General features: G+C 42.1%; 1 protein-coding gene across 3 annotated transcripts in view; it reads left to right on the top strand.

Annotated features, from left to right (window-relative positions):
• Positions 1 to 236: 236 nt before the first annotated feature.
• The window catches only part of Spc25 (SPC25 component of NDC80 kinetochore complex), a 16,054-nt gene continuing 4,783 nt past the window's right edge, over positions 237 to 11,507 (top strand). The window contains exons 1-7 of one of the 3 annotated variants that reach the window (XM_050122962.1): positions 237 to 396; positions 1,152 to 1,301; positions 1,396 to 1,461; positions 3,251 to 3,397; positions 4,886 to 4,990; positions 8,014 to 8,112; positions 10,004 to 10,138. In XM_050122962.1, the coding sequence (XP_049978919.1) occupies positions 1,163 to 1,301; positions 1,396 to 1,461; positions 3,251 to 3,397; positions 4,886 to 4,990; positions 8,014 to 8,112; positions 10,004 to 10,128 (681 nt within the window). In that variant the 5' untranslated portion in view covers positions 237 to 396; positions 1,152 to 1,162 and the 3' untranslated portion in view covers positions 10,129 to 10,138. Of the gene's footprint in view, positions 397 to 1,151; positions 1,302 to 1,395; positions 1,462 to 3,250; positions 3,398 to 4,885; positions 4,991 to 8,013; positions 8,113 to 10,003; positions 10,667 to 11,507 lie in introns of those variants that run through there. The other 2 variants (XM_050122953.1, XM_050122972.1) reach the window with 2 other exon arrangements.

The following is an 11,507-nucleotide window of genomic DNA, read 5'->3' on the forward strand; positions in this document are numbered from 1 at the left end:
AAAAGAATGCAGTTAAATTTCAATTTTTGCATTTTTCTTCGTCCGGTGGCAAGCTCTTCTTGCTAGCTCACTACAGATCCAGTCCAAGCCTGTCTTAAAACAAGAACTACGAACCCCAGAATGCCCTGCTCCATGTTTGTCCGCGAGAATTCCTCAGGCCTATTTTAAGCAATCGTTGCACTGAGAGCCTTCGCCGCTAGCCAATCAGAAGGCGAGTTGACTGGCGGGTAGCGGCGGTCCAGAGTTTGAAATCGAAACTCTGCGCGGCGGAGGAGCGGCTTGCTGGTTCCTGCCCGACGTGTCCGGTCTGCAGAAGACGGTGGCGTTTCTGGCCGCCCAGGTCGGGGAGCCTGCCGAAGGACTGCGGGGCTCGCCGCCCGCGCGCGGTGAGGGAAGGTCGGCTTGGGTCTGCCGGCGTTTGTCCGCCGCGCCTGGAACTCGGGTCTGGGCTGTTAGCCCCGGGGTTCGGGTTGCGTCATCCGGCGGTCACTGGGCCGCCCCGCCCCCTTCCCCGCCCCCCGCAGGCAGGGAGTTAGTGGGGTCCTGTTGGCGGCGGGGGTCTCGTGCAGGAAACCCAGACCGCCGGTCCCCCTGCTTCTTAGGGTCTCCTTGCCTGCGATCGGGTCCTTAGGAGGAGAAGTTGATTTGGGTTCTGTTAAAAAAAAAAAATGACTTGGAAGATTCATACAACATATTTGGATAATATTTCCTCTCCCCCCCATGCACACACCTCCCTTCATGTTACTGCTCTCAGAACGGCTTTCACCACAATTCGGCCCACGTGGCTGGAACCACCCAGTTCCTAGCTACTGGGACTATTGATACTTTGTTCTGTTTTTTAAACACAGGGTCTGGCCTGGAGCTCTCCGTTGACCAGGCTAGCTTTGAACTCAGATATCCTCCTGCCTCTGCATCTTTGTTGCAGACGGGGCTAAAGGGGTACACCACCATGCCCTGCTGTTTTTAATTTATTTAGATAAGGTCTCAGGTATTTCAGGCTGGACGTGGATTTTGCTGAGGATTGACCTTTAACTACTGATCCGCCTGACCCCCAGTATGCTGTAGCAAGGCCAAACTGCGGGTATCTACTTGGTTAGAATACGTGGCTTATTTGGTGTCCATTACAGTTACATGTGTACTCTGTTTTGCAGCATCGGACACGATGTTCGAAGACGAACTGATCCTCTTGAATCAGAGCATAAATGAATTTGGAGATAACTTCAGAAACGGCCTCAGTGGGAATCCTAGCCAGATTCTGGGTCTCAGAGATGCCTTCAAGGACTCCCTTAGAGCGCTTTCAGGTACTGCCCTTACCTCCCAGCCTGCTCCCCTGGCTGTTCTTCCTACTGATGGACTTCAGCGGAATTGAGACTTCTATGGCAATTTGTCTTTCAGAAAAGCTGTCTTTGAAACTGAAGGAAGAAGAAAAGATGGTTGAGATGTTTCTGGAATATCAAAACCGTACGTGCAGACCTGTACAGGCAGGAGGAACATTGTATACATAATAAATAAATAAATCATAATTAATAAAAAAGAATCACTGTTTTAAAAAAAAAAAAGTTGGGCGGCAGTGGCACACGCCTTTAATCCCAGCATCCGAGAGGCAGAGGCAGGCGGATCTGTGTGAGTTCGAGACCAGCCTGGTCTACAAGAGCTAGTTCCAAAGCTACAGAGAAATCCTGCCTCAGAAAACAGTAGCGGTAGAGTTGGCCCAGAGGCACCTATCTACATTATTTGGAGGACTGTCGCAGGAGCTTTGAAAGTTTAAGGCCAGTTTCAGCAATTCAGTAAAAGCCTATCTCAGGATAAAAACTTTAAAAGTGCTTGGGGGTGTAGTTTGGGGGAGGGTATGGAGTGATTGGTTTAACGTTTTTGAGGGTCTGGGTTTAATCCCCAGTAAAATAAAAAAAAGAGGGTGTACTTAATTTATATAACATGTTTTGCCAGTGCCTGCTCATATGATACATTTTCCTAATATTTTTATTATATCTAACCATATTTGCTTTTAGTGGATTGTTTTTAATATATATTTTAAAATATGTATTTGTTTTTTATGTGTATGGGGATTTCCTGCATGTATTAAATGTATAATACATTCATTCAGTTCCCATGTAGGCCCGAAGAGGGTATCAAATCCTCTGGAAAAAGAATTACAAATGGTTGTTAGCCTCCATGTAGACTGAACCCAGGTCTTCTGCAAAAGCACAAGTGCCTTTAATCACTGAGCCAGCTTTCTAAGCCCCTGGATTTCTCTCTGAGAGTTTTGTATAATGTGTTTTGGTCATATTCATCCTTCCCCTCCCCACAACTTCTCAGATTCACAAGTTCTCTCCCCTACACACCCCCATCTTTTTTTTTCCCCAAGCCTTCGAGTCTAATTTGTGCTGCCCAAATACTCTTGGCTGTGTAACTTTCTCTGTAGTGAAGAGTGACCTGACCCTCCTGCCTCTGACTCTTGAGCGCTGGGATTGCAAGTGTGCACCACCACACCCACTTTATGGGGTGCCAGGGATCAATGTATATGTACCATGGTTCATGTCAGAGGTAAGTAGTCAATTTACGGGAATTAGCTTCTTTGTCGTCATGTGGGACTGAAGTCAACTCAACAGGCCTGGCAGCGAGCGCCATTACCTACTGAGTCCTCTTATTGGTGCTGACTGTGTTTTACATAAAGCTAGCTGTGAGTGGAGACACAGCAGTGTCTACTGTGTGTTAGTCTCAGGGTTATGCTGACTTGGTAAGGTTTGCCAGTTATCACTGTTTTCTCCAGAAAAGCTTGCAAAGCATTAGAATTAGCTCTTCCTGTAAAGACTGTGCAAAGCTGTCTGGTAGAGCTGGACTATCTTCTATGGTGGGCTCTTCTCTTAGAACTGCTGGGGTCATGGGCTCCTCATTTCCTGGTTTGTGAATTAATTCAGTTTTCTCAATTTTAGAAGCATTTTTTATTTTAAAGACAACTAATGAAGCAGATTCTCTCTTAACATTTATGATTTTTGAGTCACTAAATAATGTTTATCCATCAAAGTACTTTTTATACTGGGGAGATCGAGGCCGAAGGATTTTGCATCTGGGGCCAGCCTTTGCTACATGGTCAGTTTGAGGCCAGCCTAAGTTTACATAGGCTCTGTCTTCAAAACAAAGTACAAAAGGAATGTATTAATCTTAGAAAAACCGGTGATTTTTGTGTTTTTCTTAGTTATGTGTCAGAGAGTAGGCTGTATGTATTTTAAATGCCGTGTGTTTGTTGCAGAACTCCGTAAGCAGAATAAACTCATTGAAGAAAAGAAAGATAACCTGCTAAAGATGATCGGTGAAGTAAAAAACAAGAAGCAAGAATTGGAAGGGCTGACAGCAAATATCCAGGACCTTAAGGAAGAATATTGTAGGAAGAAGGAAAGTAAGTTTGTGGTTACATTTAAACTAGTCAGCTAACTTCAAAGGCAGGGTGGTTCACAGTCAGACGCATCTTTCTGGCCGTGCTCCATGTCTGTGCAGGTGAACGACTCTTCAGGGCGGAGCCAACCCAGCTTCTCTGCTCAGCGTCACTTAAGTCACCAAGCGGGCTAGGTTTTCTTTTTGTGATTATTGTCTTGCTTAAATAGTTTTGTCCGGTTTCAGTTACAACCAGACCTCCATGCTGTTGTCACTCTGAAATTGGACAAAGCCTTTTAGTGTCTCATATAGAACTTCTGGTCCTCCTGCTCCTACCTCCCAAGTGCTGGGATTATAAGCATGCATCACCATGCTGTACCTGCACTGAAGAATCTTTTTAAGGACGTAGCAGACATTTATGGTCCCATAAAATCTCTGCCAGGCAGTTAATGCACAGACTCACAGCTGGTGAAAGTACAGAGAGTTTGTGGCTGGCCCTAGAAGGGACATCAGTATCACACCCCTCCTGCCGAGGCTCAGGGAGCATCACAGAATGGAAGGCCCAGCGCTGGGGGAGGGGTGCTATGAAGCAGCGTCTTCTGGACGTGAGACGTAACGTGTGTGGCCAGTGCGCTTACAAGCTCTTCGCAGCTGCGGTTCCTGCATGAGTGTAGGCCAGTCAACATAGAAAGGAAGAAGGGCCCATGAGATCCCACCCTCAAAGAACTACTGACAGTATTGGTTGTGGGGAATGAATGGGTCACCACCGTCTTCAGTGGTGTAGCTACTGATAACAAATTGCGCCTGCCCCAATATAAACTCAACCTTTGCTCCTGCAGGAAACTCAGTTAACTTCAACAAGTCACAAACAAGATGTGAAAGGTTAGGGGAGTTCACCTATTGAGAAGGAGCGGGGTTTGGGCAAGAGAAAGATGTGTGTGTAGAACTGAAAGGATAAAAAAAGATTCTTAATCTCTGTTGGGTTTAGGAACACTCATACTACAAAGGCCCTTTCTGTAAAACCTTTCATATTTAAATAAATGCTTTATTTAGAAGGGAAATGTACTGCCTACAAACTCCAAATCTCTGGGTTAATGCTTTCTTTGACAGTTCTCATCCAAGACTAGACTGTGAACTTGTACTTCTCATCTGCCATCTCTTAGTTAGACTTATTTGTTAACCAACAAGAGATGAGGCTGAATTCTCATGGGAAGCAGCTATGCCTAGAAGAATAAAGTATTTTCCCTTGAAACAATTAGTATTTATTTGCCTAGCCAGTAAACAACAATGATGAAATCTTTTCCTAGACTAGTTATACAAGTTCCTGGCCTGATTATCCGTATCTCAAGCAATCCTTTTTTCTTTCATCTCTTGTTATTTGTTAGTTGGAAGCTGAATAAATATAAACAGATTGCTATACCTGGTGTAACTTTTTAGTAGTTTTAAACTTTCTTAATTCAATAAGCCTTAAATTGAGAATTACCTGAAATATTGAACACTTCTTGAATTGTAGCAATTTCCACTGCTAACAAAGCTAACGGAGAGAGATTGAAACGGCTGCAGATATCCGCGGACACGTATAAAGATCACCTTGAACTAGAAATTAGAAAGATTCATGGTAAGTTTATTGTCCCTGGTCAGAAGATTAGAAAAGGGTTATCTAAAGAAGAAAAGAATCTAAGAGTTTTTTTTTTTTTTTTTTTTTTTTTTTTTTCCCGAGACAGGGTTTCTCTGTGGTTTTGGAGCCTGTCCTGGAACTAGCTCTTGTAGACCAGGCTGGTTTCGAACTCACAGAGATNCGAGACAGGGTTTCTCTGTGGTTTTGGAGCCTGTCCTGGAACTAGCTCTTGTAGACCAGGCTGGTCTCGAACTCACAGAGATCCGCCTGCCTCTGCCTCCCGAGTGCTGGGATTAAAGGCGTGCGCCACCACCGCCCGGCCCTAAGAGATATTTTTAACTAAACTAGTAAGCACATCGTTAGGTTTTTGGGAAACAGGCCACTGTCTGCCTTTAATCTAAATATGACTATTTTCTTTAGCTAGGATTCTGATGAAAGCGGTTTGACATGATTGTCAAAACAAACAACAGAAGGCATGCAGATGTTTGCTGTTTGGTTTTCCCTGGCCTTTACTTCATCTCCAGTTGCCTTAAGAATGGCTATTTGAGAATGCTGGTGAAATTACTCCTTCCATCAATGAAGCGTGACTTATTCTATTTTTTGTAAACTGGATTGCTATGAGTGATTGGATTGTTCCTGTTTGCTTTATCACAAAATTCCCCTAAAAGGGGGGAATTACTATATTAAAAAGCACATAAATATTTTTATAGCTATTATATACATATATGTTAATTGGTTATAAGTTAGTATTTGGGGGCTTCCCAAGATCACAGTGAGTCTTGGTGAGTCACTGAGGGTACTCAGTCTATGTACTGGCCTTCCTTAATTCATAGGGAATGTGTTTTAAGACATGTATGGGCTGGATGGTGGTGACACATGCCTTTAATCCCAGCACTTGGGAGGCAGAGGCTGGAGGGTCTCTGAGTTCAAGGCCAGCCTGGTCTACAAAGAGAGTTCCAGGACAGCCAGAGCTAAACAGTGAAACCCTGTCTTGAAAAAAAAAAAAATTAAAAAGACCTGTAGTAGATGCCTGAACCAGTTAGTTGTGAACCCTGTGTATATTTCCCCTGGATATGAATACTTGACATAGATAAGATTTTATATTTTATTTATTTATTGCATTTTAAAGTCATTTATTGTGTGTGTACATATGTGCCATTGTGCTCTTTGGAGGTCGGAGAATAGCTTGCGAGAATGAGTTCTTTCTCATGTGTGTTCTGGGGATTGAATTCAGGTCATCAGGCTTAGTGGCAAGTGTCCTCCCTGATGAGCGGACTCTCAACAGCCTCTTTCCCCCTTAGGTGTTCTTTCTATCTATCTATCTATCTATCTATCTATCTATCTATCTATCTATCTATCTATCTATCTACAGACTGTGTGATTATAATGGTGGGAAGGGCATAGTGTGTGTTTGGAACCAAGTAGCATCATTTGCTATAAACTGGTAAAAGTAAAGTGTTTACCTGGCTTATGCAGATCAACTGAACCAGAGGAGTGAGTGACAACCTGCTGTCTTTCAGAAGAGAGCAGCAGAGCTAAAGTAAATAAAAGGGTGACAAGCTGGTGTCCACTAGAGAACCGATAGATGGCTTGGTGCCCTGCAGGGGGACGCACCAACCCACAAATGGGCACAGAAGTCTCTTTGCCTGTTGGTGACTCTGAGACAAGGCCCTCGTGTATATACTCGGGAAGAAAAAACCCAGGTTAAACCCTTCATTTAGTTTAGCTGAGTATATCACCAAATTTTCTTTGGCATTAACATTCTAAAATCTGGTGTGCTGACAGTGACTTCGTTTTGAAGTTGGATGTAAGATAAGTCTTCCCTAAGTTTCTGAAGCTTTCCTTTTATAACTCAGAATTTTAAATAAGATTACTTAATTTTTTATGCTATAGAAGAACTAAAATGTGTGTGAATTTATACGTTGTAGCAGCCAGGCATTTACTTCTTTGGAAGCATATCAAGATATTTTTGGATAGTAAAGGAACTAGAAAAATGCAAAATAAATTCATTTAACAATATGGGTTTTATTGTAGTAATGTACGTGTAGCATAAAACTAAGCTTTTTTTATTTTTTTGGTTTTTCGAGACAGGGTTTCTCTGTAGCTTTGGAGCCTGTCCTGGAACTAGCTCTTGTAGACCAGGCTAGCCTCGAACTCACAGAGATCCACCTGCCTCTGCCTTCCAAGTGCTGGGATTAAAGGAGTGCGCCACCACAGCCCAGCTAAGCTGTTTTAACCAAGTACATTCATACATTAATTACATCTGAAGTGTTGTGTGACCATCACTAACCATCATGGACTTCTGTATCTTTTTATTACCCCAAGCAGAAAATTTTTAAAAGCTCTCAGTAACCTTGACTTTATTTTTTGGTTTCCATGAATTTATCTTAACTGTTGTAGCTATTTTATATAGTTGAATTGTACAATATGTGTTCCTTTGCATCTTAGCTTTGTATTTCCAAGGTTTTCCCATCCTGTAGTTATGTATGAGAAGTTCATTCCTTTTTATGTCTGGGAAACGTATGTGTGTATATATTGAGCATGTGCATGTAGTGTACACATACACAGTGTTGTGTTTAACTGTTCCCCTGCAAGGGGAAGGAGCTGACACTGATGGTTTACTCTTCTGGTTACAGTGATCTTAAATCTCTTAAAAGCTTAAGTCTCTGCTTTTGTGTTTTCAAATTTTTAGAGTTTTTAAAAGTGTATTCTGTGCATTCAAGCTTTAGTGGGTATTTTGATTTACAAATATTTTCCATAATTTTGTGAGTTTCATTTTCTTGATAATATCTTTTGAAGGAAAAAAAAGGTTAATGTCAGTGACGTCTACCTCTTCTGTTCTTCCTTTGTTGTCTGCTTTTAATGTCATTTAGACTAATTTGTAAGTTCTGTGTTTGGAGATACTGGTTAAGTGGATACACGACAGTGTTCATTCTGATCAAAGAAGTGTATGTGTGAGTTTATCTCTACTGAGGGCCTTGGCATTCTAAGAGTTCTCATATTAAATGGTTTACTCTCTTCAGGTGATAAATTGCAGTTTATATTCACTGGTATTGACCCTAAGAAGCCTGAGAGACCATATATGTTTTCCCTATGCCTAAATGAAGCCAGGGATTATGAAGGTATGTATCCCCATCTTTTGCTTCTGTTTTAGATCACTACCCTCAACTGTTGTTTGATTCATAATATAAGGGAACTACTGTTTGCACAAGCTGTCTCCTTTTCAGTGTTTCTTCTTGAGGTCCAGTCCTCTAAAGGACGTTAGATAGTTTTGCCATGTAGATGCATTAGGGGCCAAAGCTCATTGTATTTTATATGTAAATTTGATTGCCCTTGCAGAGAATTTAAAGCTGAAACTGTGACCGGCAGTATGAATAGTTTAGTCATTGCCACTTGGTGTAAAATAACCAAAATGCGGTCATTTATTTTGCTCAAAATATTTTCTTTAAAGGCTGTTTCATCCCTATCGCAGGTTAGTAACTGGTTCTGCAGCAGGTCAGAGAGCCTTTAGTTTATAGGGAATGTGTGTGTGATCGCTAACAGCGTGAACACTAAGCAGGTACAAGTATGTTTGTGTCGTCTTAATTCTAGTCCTTGAATTGGTTGGTGTTCATAAAAATGATCTCACCTGCAGTATCATTTTAAAGCTTGTGTAGCTGGCAGATAGATGCCCAGCGTGCTGCTCGGCTCCGAGGCTCTGTCATCCTAGAGACTCTTCATCCACCAAATATTTGAAGATTTTCTCTTTAGTAATTGTCTTTTAATCAAACAAGCACTAGAGCAAATTCCCAAACCCTCTTTCCTAGTTTTTCGATTTTCTCTAAATTGTGTATTGTTGGTACATGGGCTGTTTGGATGTTGTCGCCATGACCGCGTGCCGTGAGTCATTATCGTGATTGTGTTGATTGAGGCAGGAAGACCTTAAGGTGCGTGGTGTGGAGCTGAGCAGGAGCACGCATGGCATCAGTGCCTCATCACTCTATGCTTCCTGATTGTGGGAATCAGGTGGCCAGCTGCTGCATGCTTCTGTTGCCCAGACACCCCCACCATGGTTGATTGACCTTTGAACTGTGAGCTGGAATAAGGCCTTTCTCTGTTTTATCAGAGTATCATAGAACAGGAAAGACAACTTGAGGACCCTCACAGTGTTTGATAGTATATTAAATTAAAGCTCCCAGAATGAATTTTGAACCAAGTCCTCTGCTCCTCTGTTATGGTCCTGTCCAAGCGAACTCTACCAAAGCCAGAAAGCTAATGTGGCCAAGTCCTTCCTCCCGAACAAAGGAGATGATTGATGGTAGAAAGAGTGGGATTGTTCTTTTGGCAGCTCTCAGTGGAGTTTTGCTGTAGTCTACTTGTACAGCTGACACAAGGCTCTTTGTACCTTGTAGCTTTTGCCTCATTTAGTTAGTGGACTCTGTAAATGCCACTCTTGGAACAGTTGCTGTGTGAAAACCTTGGATATTTCTTTCAAAAATCATAAATTATTAAGAATTGGCCTTAAGGCCAGGTATGTAGGCTCCTGTCTTCAATTCTAGCACTTAAGAGGCAGAAGCAGATGATCTACATAGAGTTCCAGGCCAGCCACACCTATAGAGAGAGACCTTGTCTCAAAAAAACAAAGATAAAAAGAATTGGCATTAAAAGTGCTTTTTTTTTTTCTTTTATATTGTGACAAGAAACGTAAAAGTCAAACTGAAGGTTTGCACAGAAAATGACTTCTAGTAGTTAAAACAAAATGTGTGTGAAAGATGGCGGAAAGAGCACTGAGTGTCACTCGGCTTGGTCCTCTGTACCATGCTCAGATTTAAGGCGGGACCGAGTCTCACAGTTTGAGTCCTTAGGGATTAAGGAAAGGACTAAGAGATAACTATGAAACTCAAGTGTGTTAGTTTCTGCCCAGCATTTCAGTAAAGTGTAATTGTCGTTGAGACCAGCTTAGAGCCTGCATTAGAAACCCTTCTCCACGGTATAGCGAGCCCCTCATTTAAAGTGCCTTCTTCTCTCTTCCAGTGTCCGACTGTTCACCTCCTCTTGAGTGCCTAGCAGAATTTCAGGAGAAGGTCAGGAAGACTAACAATTTTTCAGCGTTTCTTGCTAATGTTCGGAAAGCTTTCATAGCTACGGTTCATAATTGATGTAGAAATGGTAGGTTTGTTCTGCTTTGTTATTGTATATATACCCTAAAAGAATTTTTGTCTTTTGCCCCTCTGCTTCTTCAGTGTTTTGTGTGGTATGAAGGAAACTAGAATACATCATCCCAAAACACGCCCTTTGACATAACACTTGTGGGCTAAAACCAGTTAAACAGCAACAGAGTTAGAAACGGCTGTGCCCTCCCTGAATTGGCCTAAACACGGGACCTAAAATGATAAGGTATCTAGCCTCATACCCACAAAGAAAGATGGAAGTTAACCGCAAAAGAGATCGCTTACCTCTTCAGACATGTCACCGGAGAGACGGACAAGCTAGCTTCATTCCTGTAAATTTATTCTCCACAATTCCCCAAACTTTGGTAGCCCAGAAGTCCAACTTGTCATGTTTGTCAGATCTCACTGTTTTCTGTTGAAGATGCTGCGCAAACGTGAGGCTGAACCTTTTTGGTGTTCTTTTATTTGGGGTCTCCTGTACAGTATACATGCGTGTGCTAATAAAGGTGATGGTTTTCTCTTTGAACCAGTCTTTGTCTCTTCAGTATGAGTTTATGAGGGTCGAAGGGAAATGCTTTCCTCCCTCACAGGTATATTTCTGCAGTTATTTTCATTAAAATCTTAGAGGAAGATTGATAAGTAAAACATGCCCTTTAAAAGTGAAACAAAAATTCATGAGCTAACTTACTAGTTAGTACCTGCGTCCAAGCCTGATGACCCACATATCAGGGTTAATCCCGTGACCCACATATTAGGAAGGAACGGACTCCCCACAATTGTTCTTCTACTTCCACCGTGCCAAGGTATGTGTGCCTGCTTGCATGCACACAACTCAAGAGTTTCTAAATGAAATATATATCGTAGAATTCGTTCATCTTTGTAAACACGCGAAGAGGTAAACAACAATAATACATTTTGGTCCTTTAGAAGAACAAAAACAACACATTACCTAATTACAGGAGGTTTACTGGGTTGGCTTGCATGGTTGGAGACGAGTAATTCAAGAGTATGCAGGAGATGCCGAGAACTCGGTAGCTCTTTAGGCCGTGAAACTTGAAGCCCCAGAAAATGGGAGACCAAGGATATAGTAACAGTCTCGGGCTGAAGGCTGGGACACTGGAGAGGACCTGATGTGAGTCTCCATTGAGAGTTAGTTCCCTTTATTGTAACAGGCACCCCAGACCATAGGCCCCCAATCCTCAACACCATGTTCTGGAAAGTCCTTAAATGTACTAACCTTGCCTTTTGGCTTTTTTTAGTTTTTTTTTGTTTGTTTGTTTGTTTTTTGTTTTTTTTTTTTCCATGTTCTGGAAAGTCCTTAAATGTACTAACCTTGCCTTTTGGCTTTTTTTAGTTTTTTTTTGTTT

Source organism: Alexandromys fortis, unplaced genomic scaffold, assembly GCF_014885135.2.
Source record: "Alexandromys fortis isolate MF-2015 unplaced genomic scaffold, M_Fortis_MF-2015_v1.1 scaffold_8_9099976_23576923, whole genome shotgun sequence".
NCBI classification, from domain to species: domain Eukaryota; kingdom Metazoa; phylum Chordata; class Mammalia; order Rodentia; family Cricetidae; genus Alexandromys; species Alexandromys fortis.